We start from the raw sequence: 27,984 nt of genomic DNA on the forward strand, positions 1-27,984 counted from the left end.
TCAGAAACTTCAGTTCCACTGCATGTTAAATGACTAAAATATAACTAAGTATAGTTTTAAATAAAGTTGGTGAATCTACTGTAGAGTTGTATTTTATGGGAAAGTTGAGATAATGGGGTTCATACACAGGCAGACATACATAATCTGCAAGCATGAAAATTCAGATCCCTTTTCATGTTCAAAAAATAGATTCCCTTTAAAGAAAAACTTTAAAGACAATTGATATTTACTTGCAAGAGAAAAATCATTGCAGCAGAGGCCAAGAAATCCTATCTTTTAGTTTACAGTCTTGAGTCACAATCTTTAAAGCTCTATACATTTCCCATAATGCAACCAGTATTTAAAACATACATGTACACACACACACACACACACACACACACACACACACACACATTGAAATATATATATACATATACACACATATATATATATATTTGTCTCCACATGTAAGCCAAGATAAACTTGATATATCTATTCAACAGCTGTAACAGGCTGAGTAGTTCTAACCCTGAGTAAACATAACCTGACACACATGCAATCTTCACTATCCCACTGTCATCCACTGAAGATGTTCAGTGAACTCTATTTCTTTATATGCTGTCATCATCAAAGTGAAATTACATTTCTGCAGGGGCCGGCTTCTATCATCGCTGGTTATTGACTCCCATCATGTGGCACATTGTGTTAATGGGGCAGCAAAGCATCGAGATTAATAGGCTTATAAACATCAGTGAGAAAACCAACTGTGGGATGAGATGGCAGCTGGTTTATATCGAGGTAATTGCATTAAGCCATAGAAGGGGAATGCTGCATGACATACCAAATTGAAGCAAAGTAATGAACAACGCATCAGGAAGTTGTGGAAATAAACACCTGGCTGATCTTGCACGTGTCACAGACGACTTAGCATTAAAGGAACATAAAAGCTTTTGGTGCAGTCCTATGGCATAATTTTCTGAGAAAAATGTATGTATACACACATTCAGTCTCATCCTGTGGTTCTTTTCATTGACCTGAAAACATTAAGAAACAATCACGGATGTCTCAGAAAACTCAAGAACAAACTGGAACATTTTATTTCAATTTACAGGTGATCCAGTTGCATCAGGTGTGGTCACACAAAGAAACAAACAAAAAAAGGTCTAATCCTTCACTAAAAGCGTTTTTTTCCTGTTTAACATCTTAAAATCTAAAATCTGTCTGCCTTCACAGTGGACTCCGTCAGAGTCAAGGTCAATTCACTTCTATAAATTCCAAATGTGACAGGGGAAAATGTCGCACATGTAACAGAAGAAATACATAATTTTGAATCGTTAAATTGGTATAAAAAGACCTTAAACGATATTTTTGTTTTAACTTTTGGGAAAAAAGTTTTGCATCAAAATATGAGATTGGAGTGAACCAGCATCAAATAAACCAAAATAAAATGTTCAAAAAGATGTCATTTTACAGAGTTGGCACATGGTTATGCTTGATTTTAGTTTGCCTCACAAAAGTTGGCAAAAATAGACAGATAAATTCAGGAAGTCTGAATGAAAAAGAGAAGAAAAAAAATGACTTAAAAGTAGGAAACGCGATTGCTTATTTTACACGTAGTACGAGCTGAACAGAATCAACAGCGTACCCGTTCAACATTCGACAACCAAACAAAAAGAGCCTCAAAATGTGGATAAACGGATCAGTTTCACATTCTGCATGCAAAGCAATCACACGCCAAGGTGTCACAATGAAAAGCCATTTGGTTATGTTTTCATTCAGCACAGTCCAGCTCAAAAAAACCCACAGGTGATTACTACTGATGCAGCAGATTAATTCGTTTTTGCTTTTTCCTCCTCTTCTGTGTTATTACAGCCTTCCTACTGTATGCTGTTGCTGGCATATCTACAGCAAACAGCCCCTCAGATTGACCTCCTGATCTTATCGTGTTTGAGGGAAGACATAATTGTTTTTTTCCCAGGATTAAGCTCAGTTCGAGGTCTTTCTGAGGACACAACTCGGTTTTTATTACACAGGCAGGATTAGTGATGCCTGTTTTTAATGTTGAGTTTTTTGGCTTGGTCACGTCGTCACTCATTCAGATGCAATTCCCGAGTTAATGTGTGCCAAAAGAAAAAGCACAGACAAACGTGCTCTTCCTATTTGGAGTCAAACAGATGATAATTGAGATTCCGAAGTTGCACAGAAACTGCAGAAGTCGCTAATGCTATCCCGTCTACTCAACAGGTATGTACTGTAACAATTACTGAGGACGCCTCTGGACATGAGCTGCATTCAGGCTTGGTAAAAACATCAGTTTCCTTTGATTTCCTAAGTCAAGGAAACGGACGCAGCAACGTCCTGCATTTATGGCTGAACTTCCAACTTTAACCATCACAGATCGGCCTTTAACAACTTATCAGACAATATGAGAATAAAGCTGAGAGACATGAAATCAAAGTGCATGGAAACCTAATCACAGCGTTAAAAAAAACAACATAAAACAACAAAGTGGTCTTCATGGTTCACGAGGTCGTTACATTACTGGATATTGAGATGATGGAGGAAGCAGTGTCGGGACCAAACCCTCTGTTGTGTCGTTCTCCTCATTATCTTCCCCCCGCTGAGAGTAAACTCATTAACGTTGTGTGTTCCAGTGTGTGTGCATTCCGTGGATTTAATCCACAGAGAACCTTACACAATAAAAGCATGGGGCTATTTAAAATAAAAAAAGATCTTTTGCCTCAAACCGCCATAACTGACAGTACAGTGACTCTTCTATTGATTGATTAATAACAACCATAAAAACATACGTACTGCACTGAAGATCACAACCAGCGCACAAACATGCAGACGGTCATTCCAGTGTCGTATTGTACCAGAACTGCAAATCTGACTCTTCATGCACATATTTTTCTTTCTTCTTCGTGTTGTCCATGGTTGTTGGTAGCTGTTTTTTCTCCTTCAGATGTCATGAAAGAAATCTTCGGAGCAGAAATAACCAAAGGTTTTAACATGGCAGTGTTTGGTAGCACCAGGTCGACCTGGAACGGTGTGAATATGATGCTTTCGTGTACAGTACATGCGCGTCTACAAGAGGCAAAGTGTGAGCGTGTCAAGTGGCTGGTTTTCGTGTCATTGAAGCAGAGTTTTTTTTTTTGTTTTTTTTAAATCCCGAAAGTCAAGTGTAACTCAGGCTACTCTTCTCTCCCGCTGGCTTCTAACTATGTGCCTCAGTAAGAGGGGTAACAGTACATTCTCTTTGTCTCTGTGTTAAATAATAGGGGTCTATGTTATATTTTATACAATACAAAACAGTGCTCATCCCAAATTCTCTGGGAAATTTTTCACCCTCCATATTGGCTCAGTGTGGGATCAAGGAAATTCCAGTAAAGTGGTGTTTCTTTTTCTGTGACAGTGGGACAACACATTTCCAGCATGTTTTTCCATCTCTCCCTCTTATTTAATCCAGATTTCAAACTGTTTTTCTTCATGGATGAGGCATGTGAGGTTTTTGTGTTGAAGAAGAACCAAAGAGAAAGAGGAAGAGTGAGGAACAGAGGAGGGCTGTGTGTGGGCAGCAGTGAGCTCCCCTCTCCTCTCTTGCTATAGCATCTCTTCTCTTTGCTTCTTGCCCCTGGCCGGCCCCTGGCCGTTCCTCAGGGAGCCGTTCTGGGGCCGCAGGAGGTGCCCGCGCTCCTGCTCCGTCCACGGGATGCCGCCCTGCCCCTCGTCACTGTCCAGGTCAGAGTCCGAGTGCATGAGAGCGGAAGAAGTGGGAGCGGGTACCGGCTTCATGCGGGCTGGGAGGCAGTTGATAGTGTGGCAATACAGGAAGGAGAAGAGAAAGAAACAATATGAGGTCAAAATGAAGCTCAGTAAAAGCTGAACAAAGAAGAATATGTTATTACTTTGTTTAGGTGAACAATGCAAAGATTTTTAATGTTATAGTTTAGTCTATAAAATGTAACTTGTTAAAATGCATGTTATAACTCTCCCTCAGCCCAAACAGATAAATTTAAAAGTGAAGTTTTAATTCAAAGATATTTTGTGTCCAGCAAATGTTGTTGAATAAAGCATCATTCACTGGCTCAGTTGGTAGAAGTAGTGGCACTATTTGCAGTTAATTGTGTGCAAGTTATTCATGATTAAAAAAATCTTTATATTGTTTTGAGATTTTACCTGTGATTCGCAGCCTGAAACATGCAAAAGTGCCTCATGCTTTCACATTGGGTGAACTAAAATTGGTGGTAGTGGTGATGTGTGCGAATCTTTCTGTGTCTCACCAGCTCTCTGCGGCTGAAGCTCCAGACTGTCCTGCTCGTCAGCTTCAAGCATCTTATATCGGCTTTTGCTCCTACGCACTTTGCTCTTTCGCCTTCCAGAGAAAGAACACCAAAAAAACAACACTTCGCTTATCATCTGTCGGTGTAGTGGTAGTCAAAGAGGAGTGCAATCTCAAAATACCCCCACCATACTTTATTCATAATTTGATCACATATATGATTCAAAATAATTTAATGATATCATATAATATTCCCAAAGCAATTTAGTAATAATCATAACAAATTATTTCAAAATTTAGACTTGAACTCACCTTTTGCAGCAGCACACCATCCCCCAGAAAACTGTTGCTATAGCAACCACAATCATAAAAGATGCTATAGTCACATAAAGAACGCTCCACTCTGAAAACAAAATATTTGACACAAAAGCATGTCAATAATAAGTGTAACACATTAAATGTACGTAGAATAAAGTTAAGCAACAAAAGCAAAAGAAAGCCACAATTCCTTGTTTGATTTGATCAAAAAGAAAAATTAACTATCTTATTAAAAATTCTTCTCATCTCACCACAGTTGCTCTCTGCATCTCCAAGCTGAGCTCTGATGAAGTTCTCCATCCAGAAAGGGTGACAGACGCATCGTCGCGTGAACGAGTCACACTCGCCGTGGCCGGAGCAGTTCAGCTGACAGACTGAGGACGGAAGGAAGAGGGAGGGAGTGTGGCAGATTGATGTAAAACTAGAGCTTTAAAATCTTGCAGCCACCAGACTGAAAATACTCCTGAGCAACCACATACAAAATGCATGTTATAGAATATAATTGGAGTGTGACGGTGCACTGGTTTCACCACAGAGGCGAGAGAAAATGAGTGAAGAAGGAGAAGACATAACTTGTAGCAGCTGCTCAAAAATCTGAGAGATTTGACCTGTTGTTACCTGACCATTATAGAGGTCAAAGCAGCTCTGTTCATATGACCTGCCTGCAGCTTCGGACTCAAGTTGGACACAGAAACAAGTTTAACCATTAAAAGAAAATCAGGAAAAATATTATTGTCTTACTGTGTTATTGTTAACGTCTTAATCTAATATTTAAAAACACAATTGTTTGCATTTAGAATCATAAAATCAACATCTTCTCTCTCTCGCTCCCCATTTGTTCCTTCCCTGTTATTGTATGTTACAAACTATATTTGCCAGGTACTCACTGACTGTGTCCACTCGTCGGGCCTTGTAGATGAGAAAGTCATTTTTCTGTTTGCGCAGTTTGTTGCGTAGGTCCAATGCCACACTGTGACCGGACAGAGGAGGGCGCCCTGGACCACTCGACACCAGGAAAACCAAACGAGTACTGAGGAGAGAGGAAGGAAGAGGAGAATAATTACTGAACGTGTAAGGAGTAATGCCCATCAGTCAAGTTGAAACAAAAATCCAATTCACATGTCTCGATATTGCAAGATCGAGGAAAGTACGACTTACCTGTGCTCATTAAATGCACTGATCTCTCGCACAGTGATGTCGCTGTCGAGCACGCCTAGCAAAACCCCAACCTGGCGCAGCAGCATGTCACGCTGGCGGTGCGAGACCTGCGATACGGAGACCTCCAGCACCAGCTCCACCAGGTCACGCTCCCACATGTCTGACATGGAGAGAGAGAGGTGGGGTGAAATTAAAAAAACAGATTTTTAAAAGTAACGAGGAGAAGGAGAAACGTGACTTGAGGAACAGCAACAGGTTGGTTGCAGGATCCATCTGACACTCCGGGAAATCTGGGAAAGAGCCCAGAGCAACAAGTGACGGATTAGTTTCTGGCGGACTTTGTGTCTGGGCACCGTATGTCGAACACTGACCTGTTCAACCTTCTACTGTTGGTTGTGAGTCTCTTGCTGTGCCGGCACCAATTGTATACACAGACTTGTTTAAAAGGGGAATAAATATATACACAGAACCTTCCACCTAGGAGGTATTTAGAAATAAAATGCTACAGTTTAACTTCTGGTATTTTCACTTGACCTAAACTGGTCTTGTCAACTTTTGCTTAATACCAGAATGTCTTTGAAATTCAAATGTGCTTTAACTCCCAGCTCATAATTATAGTAGTAGCATCCTTTTTTTCGAAAACATAACAAATTGTTTCTGTTCGCTGCTATTTCAACGTGAGGCTATGACGTCAAAAAAGACAAAGAGCCACAAAAGCAACACTTTTTTTTAGAGCAGACTGACAGTCTCGGTGTGTCTGAGCACTGGGGGTTTGGAGTACATCTTTTCACTTTACCTGGTTTGACCTCCACTGTGCCCCTGTCAATGCTGCACTGTCCTTTACTGTCGGTTATAGTCAGGCTGAAGATGTACTTCCCCTCCACCAGGTTTCCCAGAAACAGCACTGCCTGGTGGTCAGAGTTGTTCAGCACGTCCTGTTGGGCCGAAACGCGACAAAACAAAATGATACTTCCCAACAATGGAAAAATCCAAAAAGTGGCTGTTTTTGACTGTTATAGTAGGATTGAATAATTTTAAAGTCTAGTTTCTGTCTTTACCATTAACACATATAAACAAGATTTGAGCAAACATGTGTTTTCTAATATACAGTGAAAGACTTAATCGAAGGAGCTAAGAGCGTGACGCTCACCCCTGCGGCAGGGCTGCTGTCATCTCTGGTCCACTGGTAGGTGACTCCGCCTTTGTCGTCGGTTGAGTGAGACCCATCCAGCGTGGCGGTCCTGACGGGCAGGGAGACGGGCGGACTCGACACAACGTGAGCCACCGGTGGCTGGTCCAGCTCTGGTGGAAAAACGTCATGACAGAAGTTGAATATAAAACCATTATTACAACAACACTTAGCTTGAAACATGCAGATTTACTCCAACCCCAGCAAGTCATTCTGACGCTCAGCGACACTCACACACAAACATCTCCTCACCTTCTCTGACGATGACCGTGACAGTGTCGGTACTCTGCAGCTTCCTGTCGTCCGTCACTGTCAGGGTGAACTCGTACCTACCGACCTGGAGGCCCGTCACCGTGGCAACAGCACCGTCTGCATTCTCAATCTTCAAGTCAGCAGGACCACTGATGGATGAAGACGAACACAGCGAGAGAGTGTCAGAGAGGACTAATGGACTCATTTTTTTGTTACTTATGAAAAAATACAATAAAAAATATAAAATACAAATGAGGTAAGGAAGGACAAGAAAAGGAGTGGTAATGAATATTTTCTGCGTGGTCCATCTTTTCCGCCTGAATCACAACCCGTTGTTGGCACACCCTCTCGTCTCATAATGATGATGACCAAAATAATATAGATCCTTAGACCAATGTACTATCTTAAATTGTATTACTTCATGTGTTAAACAAATTAAGGAAGGGCGTATCCTTCTTATAATTGATGCCATATGTCTTCAGAGAATTATGAGTCCTCTTCCCAATGTCTTTTCTGAATTCAAAGTGTTGATTAATGTGTAGATTTTTTTACCAATAATCTCAAGGAGGAACTCAACTCTAGATGACAACAACCTTTTAATGTCCAATCTGATTTACAAACTATGACATAGACTTTGCCTGTAAAATGCCCATGTTCCTCAGAGGGAGTCTACGGAAGTGAAGCTGTTGGTTAAGGAATGAAAGATTTAGCATTTTTGCAGTTTGATACGAGGGACTAAAGGTCAGGACATCTCTGCTGCTTTAATTTTGATTAACGTTTTTTTCCACCCCTTTAACTGACCACATTTTAGCTACAGCACCAACTGGATGTCTCAACCTTGATGAATGTATAATGTATGTATAAGTCAGTGTCTAACTGACCTGGTCTGTTTCCAGTGGTAGGTGGCGATCTTCTGATCGTCGCTGCTTTTACTCCCGTCCAGCGTGGTTCGGTCAACAGGCAGCGTCAGCTCCTTCTCTGGTCCTGCGTCTGCTACAGGTGGCTTATTGTTTTCTGGAGGGTAAAAGACAAATAAATGAACACACAGAGAACAAGCAAGTAATAAATAAGTAAGAATAAATACTACCACATAAAAAAGTTTCATCCACAATTAGTGCAAACAGACATCATCCCTCAACCTTTGACAAAATGGAGCCAATAGTGCAGCACAGAACAGCCTGGTTGATGCACGTGTGTTTTAAAGCCACAGATCCCAGATCCTGTTTAAACACTACCAGGTTGTCTTGCCAAAGTTAACAATCTACACCAGGTGCTCATCGGGTTGTGTGTACACCACCATCACCCATTCACAGAGTCAAAGCCAACGTTCAGACCTGGTATTACTATTAACAGATTCTTTAATTGTACAGCTGGTCACTGTACCTGGCTGCACAATGACCGTGACCTGAGCGGTGTCCTGCTGTCCGGCTGAGTCCGTCACAGTAAGCTGAAAGGTGTAGTCTCCCTCCTGCATAGCCGACAGCTGCAGGATCGGTGTGCGGACACCCTGAAAAACATGCCACCTGTTAGCCACGGTGCTGTTATCAAGGGAATCATAAGCTGAAAAGTATGAATTATTAAAATCATGTGCATAATCCTTTAGTTACTCACCTGCATCTCCACAACTTTGTCTTTGCTCGCTGGGCTGAGGGACCACTCGTAAGACAGGGAATCGTGGTCGTCTGCGCTTTGGTTGCCGTACAGAGTGATGGAGTTGCGTGGCAACTGGATGACCTGGATGGAAGAAAGAGGGAAGAGCAGCTTTTTGTTATCCAGAGCTATACACAGCTTTGCTAAAATAAACTAGAAATTTTGACATCCTTCAAGTATAAAAACTGTAGTTTGGTACATTAAAGAACAAAGCAATGAAGATGGAAGATACTTCAGACCTGGTTAGGGCCGGCATTGGCCACAGGCTGGTAGTCCTTGGCTTTGTTGACGGAGAGGGTGGCCTGTGTCGAGTTTGTGGCTCCATCTGAGTCGGTCACTGTCAAACTGGGCGAGAAGGACATTCAACAGGTTAAATATTCAATTTGACAATTTCAAAAGTAAAAAAATAAGTAGTGACTTTAAGACAGAAAAGGCCTCTTTTTTTAATACTATATTTTACAGCTTCTGTGTAAATGAGGCAAGAGAGGTCCCCCTGTACCTGAATGTGTAGTTCCCCGGCACCAGCTTGGTTAGGGTGAGGACGGCGGTGTCGGCAGAGACCTTCTCCTCCCTCAGGGGACCTTTGACCTCTTCCCAGAGCCATGCCACCACCTTGTCATCATCGGTGCTCTCTGAACAGAGGAAAAAATAAATAATCGCTTAAATACATTTAACAGCATGAGAGGAAATGGTATTATATTTTAGCTTACGTTAAACATGTTTGTGTGCGTGTCATGTGGGAGACTCACGGCTGCCGTCTATCACCGTGGAGCTGGTCGGCAAGGAAATCTCCTGGAACTTTGGGGAAACTATGGCAACTGGAGGCTTGTTTACCCGCGGCTCTGTCAGATGGAAAACAACAAATTAACTCGCCAACTTAGCTTCACATCAGCTGTCGAACACCGAGGCAGTGTCAGCGAGTCAGCAGCTGCATTTTCGCAAAAGTCATAATTACAACTATGCGTGGGTGAAAAAGCAGCGTTGTCTCCCTGCAATAAGATCTGAGTTTATTCAGTTAACGCGTGAGGCATTAACTGTGCACTGATACCGGATTATTCCATCCCATTAAATATTAGTCATGGCCTTCAGTGGGAGCACAAAATAACAGAAACAGTTGAATACAATAGTCTTGCAGTAAATAGTCTGTAGTCTTGTTGTGTCTTTCAGATAATGTCATGGTCTTTTGCCAAACGGTCAAGTTGCAGATTACATCCAAATCTGTCCAGACTCATATAAATATATGTAGTGAAGACTTAGAAGGGATTTAATAGAAGGTAGTCAGTGTATTTTCTGATTTGAAATATATTATGACATTCATTTGACATGACTCTGTTGAGCTCTGTTGTTCATGTTCTGCTGTATGTCGACTGAATTAGTTTGTTGGTTTATTGAGAGAATCAAAAAAACGGAGACACGCTCTTTGTGTGTGTTCATTCAGCCGATTCTGACAGGACACATGTTCATCCTGGGTGCACAGAACATCTGTACAGTCACCACAGTTTCAAGCATGTTTTACTATTGTGAGAACTTGACATTTGAGTCATATATTCACACATACATAACATTTTAAAAAAGATATGTCGGTCAAAAGTTTCTGGTGAAGCTCTCTGCATTTTCTGAGTGCTCTGGTTTTATGTCTGCAGTAACCTCGGTTTGTTTAGAAAAGGAACACATAAACACTCACTCCTGCGCAGCTTTTGGGAACATAAGAATATTCATGAGATTTGACATGGTGCTGAATGTTCCACCTCACCTGGTTTGACCGTGACATTGACGTAACCTTCTCCCTGAGCCCCGTCCCCGTTCGCCGTCACCTCAAACTCGTACAGACCCACAGTCAGCTGAGAGACAGAGGAGAGATTGTGCAAATCAAGTTAGCATAACAAGGAGGTGACCTTCCTCGGGGGATGATCTGTGTCCTTCACACACAACTGAAACCTTCCGTTCACGTATTCAACGGAGCTGCTTTGATTTTTGTTTTTTAAAGGACAATGTGAATATTAGTTGGGATCTGTACCCTGCTCAGTTTAAGTGTCTCGCTGTGCTTTCCTTCCATCTCGCCACTGTAATCTTTGGGATGTGTTATCAGACTCCAGTCAAATGCATAGTTTGTCCCTGCGGAGAAGAAAAACAGCAGCGTTTTAATGAATCAGTACAACAAACTAAACTGCTCATGCATCTAATTAAAATCTATCAGATGAGGATCATTTCCAGATGAAAGATTTGGATATCGTAAGCTCTTATGCAGGGCGGATCAAGGGATTAGCAAAATTATGACATTCATTCCTCTTGATAACTATATGATCTATTTCCAGTATGGATTTGAAATTCTCTGGCAGGTGTTCAGTGTGACAAACCGCTGAAGAACAACAAAAATATGACAATACTGAATGACATGAGTGTGCCGCAGAGCTACAGAACACGTCAAATTATTTTAAAGCCATTTTCAAACTGGGAAACATTTGACAATTTACTACCACCAATTCATTGGAAATGCATTAGAAAGTCTACTACATAATAAAAAACAATAACAACAACAACTACAACAATGATAATAGTTATTCATGTGTCAGCGAATTGAAAAATTATCCTGCTCAATAAACATGTAAGAAACAATGTACACACACACACACACACACACACACACACACACACACACACACACACACACACACACACACACACACACACACACACACACACACACACACACACACACACACACACACACACACACACACACACACACACACACACACACACACACACACACACACACACACACACACACACACACACACCGACCGTTTGGGGGTGTTGGTACCACATAGGCGTTGAGTTCAACCTCGTTGCGGGGCAGTGTGACCTCCACACTCTTTCCTGCTGACACCACCAGTTCCCTCACTGCTGTCGAAAACAACACAGAAAGATCAGAGACGGTAGTAAAAATGACAGTATGGTCGCCACAAGGTTGGCACGGCAACCAAAACACTGGGCCTGGTCGGAGAGTTGAGCATCTTAACGTGAGGGGAGTAAATTACACACCTTGGGATCAACTGCAAATGTAGAATTTTATATTACAAAAATGATAATTGATAAAAAAATTGAGTTTTTCTTGTTATTGATTTTGACTATGGCAGTTCATCTCAGCTCATGGTTTTGTTTTTCTGGTTCATAACTTTACTGTTTGCTAACAAGTCAACTTAAAAGGTGATCATATGTCTGAGTTTTGTTTATTGCTAGTTTTTGTTTCCGTTCAAAAGTATACTCCAGTAATACATTCACTGTTGCTATTCCGTAAAGTTAGGGGAATATAAGAGAGAGATAAAAAAAAAATCAGGAATCAGGTGTTTTGTTAGTTTTAGTTACTGTAAATTGCACCAGGTGACAATGGCGATGTAAGATATTCTCTTCAGAACACACAACACAACAATCACAGGTTCTTATATTGTTTCTATTTCTGAGCTCCTTCACCACTGCATCTTTGCTTCACACACACACCCTCTGTTTGCATTTAAACCAGCTCAGCTCGTCATTGCTTTCTTTAATCTGTTGAACCTATTGTCATTTAAAAAGCTAGTGACGCGCATTGTTTAGACTGCTGTCATTTCTCAGTTAATGTCAAATAAGTGGCCGGTATCATTGTTCAGGGAGGAGAAACCAATCATACGAGTCACTCCTGTTTGTAGAAGCCCGGCTGGTCTCAGCACATTCCTATTGATTTCACTCATTTGGCTTCACGCTCGCACTCGCAGCGTACGTTGCTTTCATCTGGGAAAAATAACATCTGCGCAGTCTGCCATGAAATTTGTGGGCAAAGTACATCTTTGTCTTTTGTCAAACAGAAGCCGGGGCAAACACAAAGAAGGGACAGTGAAAGGATATCTTGACATTTTCTGTGAAAGCAAAAACATGCAAGCTTAAAGGACAAAAAAAAATCACTGCTGGTAAAGAAAGGACCTGAAAGTCATGTGAAATGTTTTTCCAAGAGTGCACAGTCACACTAGTGTTTTTATGTTAAATATTAGCTCATATCTAATTAATGAAGACAAGGCAAACAACTGAATCTACTGGAAATACATGATCTCTGATCTGATTTGTTCGCTTACCGGCCTGTGTTGGAGGTGTGACGATAGCAGCTTCAGCCGCTGTGGGTGAGCTGACATCACTGCTATTGGAAGACCCAGGAGTGTCGACGGTGTCGCCCGCCGTTGAGTTTTGTTGCGGCGGTGCCGAAGCGGCGTCAGAACTCCCATTGGTTAAACGTCTGAGGTTCTTCTGGGCTGTCTGAGGAAGTGCGATGTTGCTGGGTACAGTTGGAGTTGGACGGGCTGTTTCCGGTTTGAGACGTTTCTGCAGAGACAGTTTCATATTGTAGGTTTAAACTCAAAATAACAAGGACCAACTCTAGACAAGAACTTTCCCAAGAAATTCCCCTGATCTACCTCTTGTGTTTGACCAAACAATGAATATTATTCCATAATTGAGGATTTGAATAATTTAAAACAGAATCACCGATATAAACATCTGAAATCAACTGATATTCCAATTTACCGTGCTTTCATGGTGTCCCGTGCTCGATCTTTGGATTGCTGTCTGCAGTGCATGACGAACCTTTCTACGTCTTGCAATGATGGGACCCTTAAAGTAAAAGTTACAGACAACAAAGAATTTCAGAAAAAAATATATCTTCCGTCAGAAATTAAGAAATCACAAATGGTAGCTGCCATGCCTTGGAGAGCAGCTGTAGGAGGCCCAGAGACTCCTGGTGGGGCTGCGGCAGGGACGAGATGGGGCAGCCCCTCTTGCGGGAGCAGCTGAGGAGCACGCAGCGCCCGCCAAGGCTCCACACGGCATTGCAGCTCGGCTTTAAGCAGCAGGACTCCCAACACGTCGCCCCGCCTGTTCCGGCTGCCAGAGGGTGCCAACCCAGGCTGATGGTGCTGCTCCAGTGGATCCCCAGCACCCCACCGCTCACCCGGCAGATATCTGCTGCCACACCTGGACCAGGACAGAAGGGGGCAAGTAGAAAATGATGATTAGAGATCAATAGTTAAAAGAAGTTGGAGGAAAGTTGGTCGGTAAATTGGGGAGGTAAGGGAGTGGAACAGTTGAAGCTTATGAAGTGGTTTACCCCCTGAGAAAATAAAAAAAAAAGTCATGAAACACGCAGTTTGATCAAAGGGTTCTGCCAAAGGCAAAATCACAGATCCACCACTGAGCAGCGCTTCCCAAAGCTTTTCAAGATTTCCCCGTGTTCATATGAATCTGGGCATTGTTGACTGACTCTTGGCAGTGTCACAGAGAAAAGGGGCAAAGTGAAACCCATAGTGGATTCCAGTCCCAAACAGTGACACTTAACAGATTAGGCTTTGACTGAACATTTTTCAGAAAAGCCGACATGCGGCCTCGGCTTGAGCGGTGGGCCAAGTCAGCAGCGGAGAGAGGAAGTGAGCCTTTTTTTTTCCCTGACAAAACAAGACACTGTTTAAAACCCAAAGCACAGTGAGCAGTGCGCGCACAGCTCCGCCCCCTGAGCCAGACCATATCAGACTCATATCAGAAGTTAGCTGCAGAATGTGTGTGTATTCCTCTTCGAGAGCATTACTCAGGCTGATGATAACGCTTTTCTCATTCCACACTTTGTTGAATCAAATTTGTTCAATGCATCCATTGTCCCCAGATGAGACATTTATTGTGTAGCCCTGCACAATAAAACCCCACCGTTTATAAAAGCCACAGAGGGTGAAATGGGAGGTTGTATTTCACCATTACTTAAGTCAACGTGCACAGAAAAACCGAAGCCAAACAAGCCGTGAGTAATAGCCCAGGACGAAGGGAGTACAGCCGAGTCACTGTGCGAATTGGGAAAACTACTAACCCTTTTTATACATTGCAGATCAAATATATGACTTGATAAACACATGCACAAACAAGAGGAAACCCCAGTACTGCATGTACACAGACAGTAAATGATCATGAATGTAATTTAGAAAAACATTTAACAGTATATTCCTCTATCTACAAGCAGAATGGGTTCAAATAAACAGTGTCCTGTTTATTCTACTGTATAATAAGAAAAATAAGGTTTTTATATCTTCTTTGAAGGTCGAAACCTTGACATTTCAGTTCTGGTTGATCGCTAGTGGCGTCCTGTTTACACTGCAGCCTTTTTTTTTTTAAATCATGCAATGAGCATCCGGGATCTGATGTCATACTGCACAAGCTGCACGTGTTTTTCCAAACAGCAGCAGGGAACAGTTAAAGGAGATGGTTACCTTGATAAGAAGCTGGCGCACGCAGCCGTCCACATGACTGCCCCACTGTGCCATGGCTCTCCGTGTTCCACTACCTCCTACCTGCACAAGTTGAAACTCATCTGCTGTCAAAAAAAATGTCTAAAATGCTCAATGACTTGATTTATAGAGACATTTTTCCTATGATTCCTAAGAATCATTCGTGTGTGAAGGCAATGGGAATCCAGTACATGAACGATGGGCTCTAGCATCACATGTACTATACAGAGTGAAAGCCAGTGCAGCATTGAATTGCTACTGCTGAAAAATCCCTCCATCCATTACCTATACCACCTTTGAGAGGCGCAGGGTGGGTGTGGCCAATCCCAGCTGACATTGGTTCCCAGGTCACCAGTCCATCACGGGGCTGATATACGGAATATAAAACGTTTATGTTCGCCATTTAATTTAAACTGTGTATCTTTGGACTGTGGTAGGAAGCCAGAATACCCCGATAAATCCCAACACAGGCAAAAGGGATGAACAGGCAATCTCCTTTTATATTTTAAGAGTTTGTCCCATTGATTGCAAGGCCATCGACACAAGCAAAAAGATGAAAAGCAACAAAAAACTCAAGTTCATTTGACCGACTCAGACAGTAACTGTTGCTTGCTGCCATAACAACCAGCCAGAGGTGACTTTATGGGATGGGTCACTGAAACTCCAGTCTGGAAAAAACACAGGTCTTGCCATATACAAAAGCACTATAGTTTGTTTGAGAAGGGGGTGTCATCATCCCACCCCTTGTCCACTGTTCCTCTGTCCCCTCAACACACACACACACACACACACACACACACACACACACACACACACACACACACACACACACACACACACACACACACACACACACACACACACACACACACACACACACACACACACACACACACACACACACACACACACACACACACACACAAGGCCCTTATTGTCCCGTTTCACATTGTAACCCACTGAGTGGCATCTGAAAGGAGGCGCGCACACGAGCAAACACACTCACACAAAAACACACACAGTGGGGATGCCAACCACAATCCCCCTGTCTGCCTGTCATCAGATTAGACGAACAGTAAATACCCAATAACAACCTAAAAACCATCCGTGCATCATAATGCGATTCTAAGACGGAGAAGACCCACCCTGGGTAATCAAAGGTGTGTGTGTGAGTCTACTGTGCAGATGAGCACAGGTGGTGTAAGAGACACAGATGTGTTTCTTTATCAGTTCTCTGTCAACAAATGTGTTTTTTTGTCCACTAAACTCCGGGTGGCGAATGGTTTAATCTACCTGTGTTCGGTGCCGAGAGCCAGAGGTAGGTCAGCAGTAGGAGGGGGAGGTGAGGTGAGCTCCCGCTGAGCAGCGTGTGGTGTGCATAGGACATTTTCCTTGAACACCAAAGATCTGGAAAGAGAAAACAGAAGGACGTAAGCGCACTTCATCTTCCAACCCACTGCAAACTTCAACTTCAAACCCACCAGACTTTTTATTAAGTTCTATCCTTTCACAAGATTTTTTTCAAGATTAGTACCTTTCTATATAAAACAAAAGATACAAAACTAGAATTTGGGGTATTGTTGATAAACTGTTGGTTGTTACAGAACAGAATCGATGTGTGTAGAACGTCACACCTTCGATTCCATAGCGCTGTCACCCTATATAAATTCACTTATTATGGGCGTTGTTATGCCACATTAGCTTGGTTCAGAGTAAACAAGAAAAGCAGTCACCAATTATATATATTCCATCAGAGCTGGAACAAGCCGATTAAGATACTGATACATGCAATAATATCAGAAAATGTGGAATGAAAAAAACTTTAAATGTAATTATGGGGGAAATTAGGGAGGAAAACTGTATTTAAAAAGGGTTAACATTCATTCAAAGGACATTGCTCATCAATACAAAAATAAAATAAACAAAATTACATAACTTAATAAACTGAGCGAGCATTACATCTGGTTCCCAGACTCCACCCGTCAACCAGTTTAGTGTTGTCTCTATTCCACTCCCACTCAAAAAAAATAACAATCCAACTCACGGACTGGATCTAAATTTGGGTAACTCAAATACCTGCCAACATTTAATAAGCACGCCTTCTAAATAAGAACCGCAACCTGAAAAACCCACCGTGTTTAACTTTCTCCCGACCAGGCAGCGGAAGAGAAGGAATGCAGGACGAGAGAGAGAGAGAGAGAGAGAGAGAGAGAGAGAGGGAGCGAGGACTTTAGGTCGGCAGCATGGTGCTGTGAGGCGACGGATGAAGACAGGTCAACACCAGCACTCTGACGAAGAGATCCACCATGGCCGCCTCCAGGGCCTGGACAGGCTCAGCTCTCAACGACAACGCTAGAGAGGAGAGAACAGAGAGAGAGAGAGAGAGAGAAATTATCTAATGTGTAGATTATGTAATTTTATTCACATCTGCCTAGGCAAACATGTGGTCATATAGGGGTGGGAAATATTTCAAATTTTCCTGGGATTCCTATACATTCAGTAGACATGTATATTTATAAGCTTGATGTGACGCCATTTTACAACATTCTGTTTTACAAATCGATACTTCCATGCCAAAGTGTTATTACAAGTGAACAGAATGAGTCAACATCTTTTGTTTCATACGTTATCTGATCTGAAAAATATTCAAATTAATAGTTTTATAATGAATTGAGTGCAGGGTGTACCCAGCCGTCAGCTGGGATTGACATGAATCATTCAGGTTTTTCCTCCTCCTCTGCTTTGATTACCGACCGTCGAAAGCGCTCCGGCTCGCTAGAGGAGCAGTCTGAAGAATTTCAACAACCTACGAGCCATCAAACATTCATGCTCTGCTGTGAGAGCAAAGCAGAGGGACGTCAGTTAAACTGTATGGTTACTTGAACTGTATGAATCATGTGGATCTGATTCTGAGCACGACAAAATGATCACGACAAAACCCCCTGTGGCAGCCGCTATTCATAGAAAAGATTTGCAGCTTTCTGAGGACTTTCTGCTAAATACAAATACTCCCTTTCAAAGTGCCACAGAGAAGGAAATGTCTCTTGTTTGGTTTCATTATGAAGGCATTCAGCTAATATCCTGTTGACAGTAACTCTATGGGTGGCATATACTGACTCATCACCTCCCTTTCAACTGTTAGTTTGAGCAAAACTGAAGTGAAAATAGGAAAATTATAAAAATCTAAATGGTAAATGTATATACTTTCGAATCCCTCAGATTAAACCCGAGAAATAACTCAACACATTGTGCAATCCGTCTTTCATCATCTCATATGTGTGTTATTCGAGCTTTACAGCCTAATACCCAGCCGTCGTGTTCAAAATGCCCATGGGAGGACTGGTGTATGCAAATAAAAATATGTTTTTACTTTTCTTCTGTGCAAATATTACAGCAATCACACAATGTGCTTTTATCAAACTAATGCAATCTCTCACAAGTTGTAAGTCACTGGTAAGAATGTCATCACCGTCTACACACCTTTATCCACTCTGACAACAAAGTAGAAAATATTTTTTAAAAATCTTAGATTCTGCTCAAGACAAAGTCACAGGCCATTTGAGTTAACCTGCAACTACTTAACATCCTTCCCTGCAGGAAGTGTTGGGAGGAAGTACCTCATGTCAAAGTTATTTTTTTTAATGATAATGAACCCTACTAGAGAAAAAATTGTCACAAAAAAAGGAGCCATACAGAGACTCTTGTACTGCACATATGAGACAAGTTATTATAAGTTCTTCAACGAATGTGAACTTGTCGTCTTGAGATACGAGGGGAAATTCAATTTGGAGTCAAAGAGGTATTTTCCTTCTAAAATGATTGCTTCAAGTTCTTACAATGAAAAGCGATAAAGAAGATTACAATGGGCTGATAGGGTTATACATATGAAGTTGAAAATAATGTTTCTGTAGCTCTCTTGGTCAGTATCAAAGACATGCAGACAATGTGATCCTTTGTAGAATTGCTTGTTTGCAGGCAAAATGTACAAAATCGCAGGTAACTTTTGTAATATGACGAATACAATTTAGCAATTTTGTCCAAGCTCTCAAACAACTGTATTATTTCCAGTAAAAGCTAACTATTAATGCTACACGTTTTACATGAGGCAGTTTAAACCAACCAAGTTTAAATGATCATGAAACATAGGTTAAAATAAAGACCAGTGTCAAAACCACAGATGTAAATTGGAACTGCAGACACAAACCTGTACGGTCTGCTTCCATATGAGAATCTGCATTCCTGCACGTGGCTGCTCGAGCCCGAAGCAGCTCCGCTCAGACCGTCCCAGAGCCACAAAAACTTCTCTCCCAGGTCAGCTGGCGAAAGTTAAAAAAAATAATCCGGACAAAAGTATGTGCAGGAGTCAGTCAGGCATTGCTGAGGTAACAGTTATTTTTTGATTTGCTTTTTATTTTGTACTGCGCAGTAAACGCTCAGAGGCTGATGGTGACTCTGAGTGAGGGTGTGCAGGGGCAGTGATGTTCAGGTGCACTCAGTCACCTGCGCTGATGACAGCTCAGCCATTACGGACTTTTCAATGGCTGTTTGTCCCTTGAGATGCTTCTGCCGAACAATGATCTCTGTGACCGAACTCCCCCTTGTATCAGGGGAGGAAAAGTTCTCTCTCTCTTTGACTGTTTCTCCCTCCAATTCGTCTCACACGGGTTGGTTCTTCTGCCTGCAACAGAAAAGGAAAATTCCCCTTGAAGAATCAAAATAATAATAATAATAAACCTCCCATTATGCTGCCACAACAACAAAAGCATCCTTACAGCAACAGCAGTTCTAATCTTTGGACAGTATTTCAATGGATACAATACAGGTATCACAGCAATACTATAATCCGCTGCTGTGTATAGTTATACCATAAGAGATTTATGAAAGAAAAGGAGAGAAAACACAATGAGACCCTAATACAGTGGGTTAACCTTAAAATTGAGAACAACCTCTTACGGAATATAAACACAGGCTATTGATCTCTAACATCTTATTGATTTTCCACCAGATGAATCATACCAGCTTGCCAAATGATCTTATTAATTTTTTTTAGCACTTTTTCTGACTCAATGTGTTTTTATTTTTGTCCTGCAGGAATAATATAAACAGTATGCAGTGTTGGCAAATTCTAATATTAGAAACGTGCCACTAACTTGTTGTTACTTCTTGTTTTTTATCCATTTATTTTTCATTACTGCTCGTCATTCATTCATTCATTCGTTTCTCCTTTTCTTGGATTTCACTTTTTTATTAAATGATGGGTGTCATGTTTGAAATCTCTTTTGATGTCTGGTAAAAAAAAAAAAAGAAGAAATTCCTCACGGGGGACAATTAAGAATGAACTGATCTGAAATGAATTAGCAGATCAAGAGGCATAATAAAGGTCATTCATTAAGAACAAAACAGAAAAATTGTTTTTCACATGTAATATTTCATATCAAAGTCACAACGCTTCTTGCACCATCTGAAGCTTTGATGGCATATGCCAGCATAAGGATTGACTGAAGATAAACTGTAAGTGATCAACTGCACAAATCAGTGTGTCAATCAACAGGGCTGGATGATTTAAAAAAAAAAACAACAACAAAAAACGCACTGGGATAATATCTGGATATATTTCATCCAAAATGGTGGGTTCACGCATTACGTATCATACCAGCCCTAAATAAACAGCAGCCCAGGGATTATAACTCAAGACAGGACGTTTTCTCTTGACTGTCGTCAGGTGATATGATTACAGGCCGATGGCCACAGCCTGCGCTGCAAGATCACTCATTTATTCAATAGCACGTGACTAGTTATCATCTGGCAGATTGTTTTTTTTTACAAAGCATGTGTCCCAACACTGAGACGTGAAGGTTGAGGTCGGACGCCGTGGGGTAGGATCCACCTGTGTAATCCCCCCCCCCCCCCCCCCCCAGCGCACCGTTCAAGGCACCTTGAGGCTAACAGCTGCTGGCATCTCTCCTTCACACTACAACCCCGTGCAGGAGTCATCCGGTGCGTAAATTCGTACAAATGGGCTAAACTGTCACGACTGCGTTGAAGACGGGGACGCGCGCAGGGGACTTACGTGAAGACAAGGCGACACGGGGTGGTTACACGTCGGTCGGTCGCCGGGACGTGTTGTGTCGTCGCTGTTGTCGTCCCCTGTCCCGTAAGTCGGGTCGGTATTCCTCGTCTGTCTCTCTCCTGTACAGCTGATGTGCTCGTGTGAACGTCTGTCAAGCCATTATAAGTGATACGTACTGCTTCCGGTGTCTAGATTTTCAAAGTAGAGCACTGAGTTGGAACATTTTGTGGCCGAACTAAGCAAACTGTTTTAAATTAACCACAATTTTCTTAGAAATACTATTGAAAAGGAAAATCTGTATACAAAACATTAAAAAAAAGAGTATATTCTAATTCTACTTTTGCTTGTGTCGCGATTTAAATGATACGGATGACGCTTAGTCCGGCTACTTCCGCCCTGCGCCACCTGCCGACCTGTAATCAATATTGAACAAATTCGGCTTAACAGAAACAGATAAAGTGCTTAACGTTGACCACATAAATAAAACATTAGGTACTAGAAAGGAAAAAACGGGTAAAATGATATTTTTGCCAAAAAAGATGGGTGTATTACATCTATTCGTCCATACTCGAAATTAACGTCACGTCGCCATAGATTTACGTCGCCTCTCCAACGTTGTAACATGAACCAAAATGGCGCCTCCGCCTTCCAACTACCCGCCTTGCGATAGGCTCCCTGACATTTGTCGGACCGTTTTCATTGGCTCGTCGCAGCTCTATTTTGACATGTCCACGTCCGGGGTAGTGGCCACGACGAGCTGCTGTGACGCGCGAGCGGGCTTTTCTATAAAGTAAGTTGTTTTTATGAACGTTAACAAATTCATTTTTTTAAAAATCCTACGTTCTCACCGACCCGGGTTAGGGTTAGGGTTAGCAAACCGGCTGAAAAGCGGGAAAGCAGATGTACTCGTGTCGTGGAGCTCACGACATGTGGAATCCATTGATTTTCAACGTTAGCATAACGGTACCTTTTATTTCTCTCTCTCGGCTCGCTAGTCACCGAGGTCGCAATGGCTGACAGTGCCGACGTTGCAGCTGCCGTGAGCAGCCAGCCGCCCGGAGGTGCAGAAGAGGAGCAGGGAGTAGGCTCCGGCGGTGGTCTGACGGATGCCCAGAGAGAGGTGTTGGAGAGATGTCTCCATGCGCTCAAACACGCTCAAACCGACAGCCACACTCTGGCTGCTCTCCTGTTGGTGAGTGTTATCTACGTGGTCGAGGAGAAACACACACACACACACACACACACACACTCACACACATTTACCGCCACCGTGTGTACTGAGGATGTTTTTACCTGATTATAAGACCTGACTATTCATAGTCGTGCATACACTACGACTTAACGATATTCATGCCTGTATATGTCATATGTCATCACCAGATGACTACTGATGGACCATGCTGGGACTGTAGTTGGGGTTTTATCTGCCCTGGTTTGGAGATTAATCGACCCTTTAATCGATTAGTAATCGACCATGACTAAAGTAGTCGCCAACTGTTTTGATGATTGGTTAAACTTGTTTTTATGAAGAAGAAAAAAAGTCTAATTTCTCTGATTACAGCTTTTTAAATGTGAATATTTTCTGGTTTCTTCACTCTTTCACTCTTTTCTTCACTTTTTGTTTGTGGACAAAACATCATCTCACCTCTTCCATTAATCAATAATGAAAATAATCTCTTTACCAGCATCCTTAGTTTCAAAGATTTTTGTTTTACGAAAATCTTAATTTAACATCTCTTTCCCCAGAAACATTACAAACTTATGCTATGAATAAATCACACATTGTGCTATGAATGACTACTTCCTACTGGACTAGAACGGCAAACATAACTGGCCTTGGCGCAGGTAATAGATAGTCAGTACATGAAAATGGTCGTCGTCCTTGTGTTGCGTAGGGTAGGAAGCATATCTCCAAACAAAGGAAAATAATAGTGGTGCCATAACATTATACATAATTGAGCGTGATTACAAGAATACATATATAATGATGGAGCCCAGTATCTGAAAGTTTGCTGATATATTCTCCACTCGACCAAGACATGTTGTTAGTAACTGTGGTTATGTTTGTTGTTTTTCTCACTCTTATCTTAGATCACTCGTTTGTGCCCAGCAAGCCAACTAGACAAACCCACCCTGAGACGCATCTTCGAGGCCATGGGACTCAACCTTCCAGCTCGGCTTCTGGTGACGGCGGTCAGAGGCACCGAGACCTCCGGCTTACCCCAACATGAGCTCCTCTCACTGGGCACGGCTCTGTTGGCTGCCTTGAGCACAGACCCAGACATGGCCTCCTATCCCCAGCTCCTCACCACCATCCCGCTGCTGCTGGGTATTGTAGCCAACGGTCCTGTATCAAACCAGCAGGAACAGAACGACGCTGGAGAGCTGGCGCAGAGTCCAGATAGTAAAGTACAACCAGCAGAGAGTTTAAGCCCAGAGAGTAATCCTGCCAAAGTGGAAAAATCAGCCGGAGAAAGTGAGATGGAAGATGATGGCAGCGCATCAAACGGCACGCCAGCATCTAAAGACACATCACCACGTGCCAGTCTTGATGAGGCCATGGCTGCTGACTGCTACCAGGTTTTGACAGCAGTGTGTGCCTTACCCAGGGGTCCCGAGCAGCTGCTGAGCAGGGGTGCCGTCCCTGCTCTGTGTCAAGCCGTGAAACAGAACCAGACTCTCAGCCGCGAGAGAGGGCTCGCCTTGCTTGGCTGCCTCCTCTCTGGTAAAACGAAGGACAAAGCGTGGAGTAAACACCCTGAAGAACTCCGCGCTCTGCTGGTCGGGCTCTCTAAAGATTTCTGCCAGTCCAAGGACCAGGCCAGACTGGATATGTGTTCCCAGCTTGTGCAGTTTCTCCCCCCGGTAGGAGTGTCGGTAGGAGTGTCGGTAGAGAGCGATGAGCTGAAGGGAGTCGTGAGCAGCATGTGGGGCGTATTGAGACCCATGATGCAGGCTAAGTTGACGCCCAGGCAAATCGGGCCGATCCTGGTCCTGAGCGCGTGTCTGCTGGATATCTACGGGTGGGAGTTGGCGGGGCCGCCAAAGTTCTGCTGCCTACTGGTGAACCGGGCCTGCGTGGAGGTCAGAATGGGCCTGGAGGAGCCGCCCGGTACCGAGCTGAGGCCAGAGCTGCAGCACACACTCACAGGTAGTGTATTTATTGTCATTACAACATGTTGGGAAGTTGTGTAAGTAATATTCGAACAATTATAATTCAATCCTCCTCTTCTGGTTCTCAGGCTGTTACAGAATCATGGAGGCTGCCATAGAGCAGGCCTGCAGTGCGGCATTGTCGCAGACCGCTGCACCTCCCCAGAGCCACACATCCTCACTCAGTCTGCAGCAGAGCAGGCAGGTCCTCAGGGTGTTGGAGGAGGCCTTCTCCGCTGTGATCTACCACCTGCAACAGGTAAGAGGATGACGTTTACAGTACCATCTGTTGCTGGTTTTTAATACCAAACTTGCTAGACGTTTGCTGCACCGAATCATTCTTCCTAGTGCTGATTTAAAAAAAATAAACACCTCCAGTAGGAATTAAAAGTGTAAAACATAAAAATGCATAGTAAATGGCAAATGTTTTCATGTTTAACACAATAACTAGGCACAAACAGAAGTAAAACAACTAGTTCATCATTAAGTCCGTTGATAGAAATGTATGAAAAGTGGATTATATAAAATAAACCTGCGAAACATTCCCTAGTAAAAGCCTCTCAAATGTGAGGATATGTTGCTTTTGTTTCTCTTCTTTGATAGTGATAAAAATTTGGGACTATTAATTGAAGTAAACCAGAAATTTGAAAACATGACCTTTAATTTCAAGTTATTGTATCTATCTAGTGTTTTCCTTATTATTTTTTTTTGCAGACTTGGAAGGTTTTTAAGTTTTGAAGTGTAGAACATGAAGTTAATATATGTTAAAATACTTTTGTATGATACCAGCCGAGAATAGAGAGTTTCAAAAAGTTTCATGTGAAGATTTATCCAGTAACAATAATGGTTCTTTGTACTGTACAGTCACTAAAACACTCCTCTCCTCTTCTCTTCTCTTCCGGTTCTCGTACTGGAGGTTGACCCAAGTCAATACGGCGACCCTTTCATTTTCGCCACATTCCGCTCTCTGTGCTCATGGCTGGCCGAGGAGACTTCCTGTCTGAAGGAGGAAGTGACTGGACTGCTGCCTTTCCTGATCGGCTACACCCGGAGCCACATGCGGGGCGAGAGCCCAGAGCTGGGCCTCTCTGATTGGATGGACGAGATGTCCATCTCTGAGGAGAGAGGAGCCTGGACGGGCAAAAAACCTCTGAGGTAAAGTTGACGATACAAGTCAGAGGGAGTTGACAAAATATTCTGGGAGTGTTTTTATTCGTCTCTTATTCCAGTGCTCACGTCCAAAAAAACATCTTCCTCTCCAGGTATCTCCTCCCGGCTCTGTGCCACCTGTCCGCAGAGGAAGGCCCCAGGAAGGTGCTGCTCACGCTCGACACCCCGGCTCTGCTGGTGGACTTCCTGTCCCAGAGCTGGACTTCCCTCAAGGAAAAAAGTGGAGTGGTGTCGGGCAGGGATCCCAGCATGGAGACGGCGTGCTCAGCCCTCCTCAACTTCACCGTCACAGAACCGGAGAGAGTCAGGTACGTAGCTGGACGCCCACTCGCTCGTTGTGAATTTTCCTGAGATTTTTTTCTGCTCGCAGGAAAAGTCTGCCAATGTCTGGAGCAACATTTAGATCCTCACATACAGCCCCTCCGGAGAGGTTTAGGAAAATGTCCGGACTTAAGTGCATGTCTGAAAGCAGTTTGAGTGAAATACTGTTCTGAAGCCCGAGGGTTCGTTGGAGAGAATGAAATCAATGTGTAATTTCTTTTTTTGTTTGTTTTCTATAGGAAGGACCCATGTTTTAGAACTTTGGAGGCTTTTCTGAGTGAAGCACTTCCAGTGTTGGTGCACAAACCCCGGCTCCTGGTCTTGGCAGCGAACTTCTGCACGTTGGGACTAATGATGGGCAGACTCAAATCAGCTCCTTCAGGTGAAAGTGGTTTTGGTTATTCACACACTTCAGTTCCATTTCTTTCGTCGTGTGACATGAACCCTTGTCAATAGTTTAACTACATATATTAAATACTAATAACGTGAAACGATTTCTCTGCGGTCACAAGAAGCCCTGTGACACTGAAACACTGAGGGAACATTCACAGAATCCAAAGCAGCTAAATGGAAATCATCCTAAAATTTAATATGACTATTAATAACTGTACTTTTCCTAATAGTGACATTTAAAAAAAATCTCTTCTGGCCATTATTAATTGTATTAGTTACGTTGTGAGTCATGTGGGGTCAAACACTGCTGTGCATCTGCTGACTCTGTTGTTGCTCGGTTGCTTGATGTTCACAGACAATTTTCACACAGTTCTTTTGCTATTGAGCTCATTGTTTTGGTTGGTTTGTCCTGTGAAATGTACAGACAAACCTACAGAGTAGCTGGTAAACATTGTTGAGTATTAAGGAAGGTAAAGGTTTTAGTAGGTGGTCAAGACGGAGCTAAAAGCAAAATGAATTTTAGGATTGATACTCATCAGGTCGTCAGTAACGGTGAAAGTCAGCGATTGTTTGCCAGGAAAACTTTTGAACTTTTTCTAAAAAACAAGTTAATACATTTTAGCACAAAATATCAGTTCTTGATAGCTTTAGTTCAGAAACATTAGACTCCTCTATTAACCTTTTTTTTCCCTTTCCTCCAGAATCAGTGGAAGCAGGCCAGAGGCGGTTCTTCTCCTCGGCTCTGAGGTTCCTCCGCGGCGCCCTGGACTCCGGCTCCAGCCCGCCGTCGATCAAGGTGAGCGTGGGCTGGGAGGAGAGCTGGGACGAGGCCGCCGAGCTCTGGCGGTTGGGCCTGCAGGCTCTGGGGGGCTGCGTCCGCGCTCAGCCCTGGATAGCCGCCCTGGTCCGAGAGGAAGGTTGGCTCAAGCACATGCTCGCAATGCTGGGTCAGTGTAGCGCGCTGCCCGACCAGCAGACGCAGGCGGCGCTGGAGGAGGCCCTGTGTGCCGTTGCCGAGCGGTGTCCGCTCTGTAAACGGGAGATCGGAGACATGATGGCGAGGAGCGATAAAGGCGCTCTGGGCTGCATGAGGAACCTGAAGAAGTTGGTGGGAGTGAAGTGAAACCAAACAGCTGCCCGATGGACAGAAATCTTTTTGATGGAGTGTTTTTAACTTGTTAAAAATGAAGTCGCACTACGGACGTAAAAAAAACAAAAAAAAACACAGCTGCTAATGAAGCCAAACTTGTTTGTTGTACCATTGTTTGTCGAACCATTCTCCAGGGCTGGGAGATATTGCCCGTTATTTCCTAACCCTAACCCTTTCTACAAGCTTGCTAAACATGTATTATACTTCCTCCCCATGATCGTGCAATGCAAAAGCTAAAAATGTAACTTTTGTTAGCGATAATTGTTACATTTATTGCCCAGCCCTAATTCTTCAGGATTTTTTTTTGTTGTAAATAGATGAAAAGCCCAAGATGCTAACAATTTATTAAAAGAGGGAAAATTGTGCTTCTGTGTTTCATATATTTCATTGTAATAAGTGAATTGTTCCCTGACGCTGAGACGCAAATGCCTTTTTTGTATCTTCAGTAATTGCGTCAGTGGAAAAAGTAGTAATCTGAGAATTGGCTACGAATTAATTTACAACCAGATTTGTCCGTGTTGTGGGGAAAAAACTAGCAGAATCTATCTTGCCAAAATGTAAATGCACTTAATAAAGAATTATTTTGTTAGACAACAGTAA

At 42.8% G+C, this 27,984-nt stretch overlaps 2 protein-coding genes across 8 annotated transcripts; one reads left to right on the forward strand and one right to left on the reverse strand.

The window, feature by feature from the left end:
- Nucleotides 1–1,056: 1,056 nt before the first annotated feature.
- On the reverse strand, nucleotides 1,057–22,330 carry kiaa0319l (KIAA0319-like ortholog). Of its 6 annotated transcripts, none has more exons than XR_004786782.2 (27): nucleotides 21,750–21,827; nucleotides 21,198–21,385; nucleotides 19,332–19,805; nucleotides 17,261–17,479; nucleotides 16,421–16,534; nucleotides 13,564–13,832; nucleotides 13,386–13,472; nucleotides 12,941–13,184; nucleotides 11,637–11,738; nucleotides 10,849–10,946; nucleotides 10,585–10,672; nucleotides 9,581–9,673; nucleotides 9,331–9,463; nucleotides 9,071–9,176; nucleotides 8,793–8,915; nucleotides 8,565–8,688; nucleotides 8,063–8,195; nucleotides 7,182–7,330; nucleotides 6,891–7,042; nucleotides 6,537–6,675; nucleotides 5,741–5,900; nucleotides 5,470–5,612; nucleotides 4,834–4,956; nucleotides 4,577–4,667; nucleotides 4,266–4,357; nucleotides 1,303–3,782; nucleotides 1,057–1,151 (listed from the first exon to the last, which is right to left on the reverse strand). XR_004786782.2 is itself a non-coding variant. In XM_035620375.2 (27 exons), exons 6-27 carry the CDS (start codon nucleotides 16,512–16,514, stop codon nucleotides 3,586–3,588), a joined length of 2,940 nt encoding a protein of 979 aa, XP_035476268.2. In that variant the 5' UTR covers nucleotides 16,515–16,534; nucleotides 17,261–17,479; nucleotides 19,332–19,443; nucleotides 19,628–19,805; nucleotides 21,198–21,385; nucleotides 21,750–21,827; the 3' UTR covers nucleotides 1,057–3,585. The 6 variants fall into 6 exon arrangements, 5 of the variants coding, with proteins under 5 accessions (XP_035476268.2, XP_035476269.2, XP_035476270.2 ...); XM_035620375.2 differs by having other exon boundaries at nucleotides 1,057–3,782; nucleotides 19,332–19,443; nucleotides 19,628–19,805; XM_035620376.2 differs by lacking the exon at nucleotides 21,750–21,827 and adding an exon at nucleotides 22,165–22,330 and having other exon boundaries at nucleotides 1,057–3,782.
- Nucleotides 22,207–27,984, forward strand: ncdn (neurochondrin). Of its 2 annotated transcripts, none has more exons than XM_035620381.2 (7): nucleotides 22,207–22,389; nucleotides 23,289–24,348; nucleotides 24,440–24,609; nucleotides 25,267–25,505; nucleotides 25,613–25,828; nucleotides 26,081–26,223; nucleotides 26,936–27,984. In XM_035620381.2, exons 1-7 carry the CDS (start codon nucleotides 22,207–22,209, stop codon nucleotides 27,355–27,357), a joined length of 2,433 nt encoding a protein of 810 aa, XP_035476274.2. In that variant the 3' UTR covers nucleotides 27,358–27,984. The 2 variants fall into 2 exon arrangements, with proteins under 2 accessions (XP_035476274.2, XP_035476275.2); XM_035620382.2 differs by having other exon boundaries at nucleotides 26,942–27,984.

The sequence above is a fragment of the Scophthalmus maximus genome, chromosome 22 (genome assembly GCF_022379125.1).
Source record: "Scophthalmus maximus strain ysfricsl-2021 chromosome 22, ASM2237912v1, whole genome shotgun sequence".
Taxonomy (NCBI): domain Eukaryota; kingdom Metazoa; phylum Chordata; class Actinopteri; order Pleuronectiformes; family Scophthalmidae; genus Scophthalmus; species Scophthalmus maximus.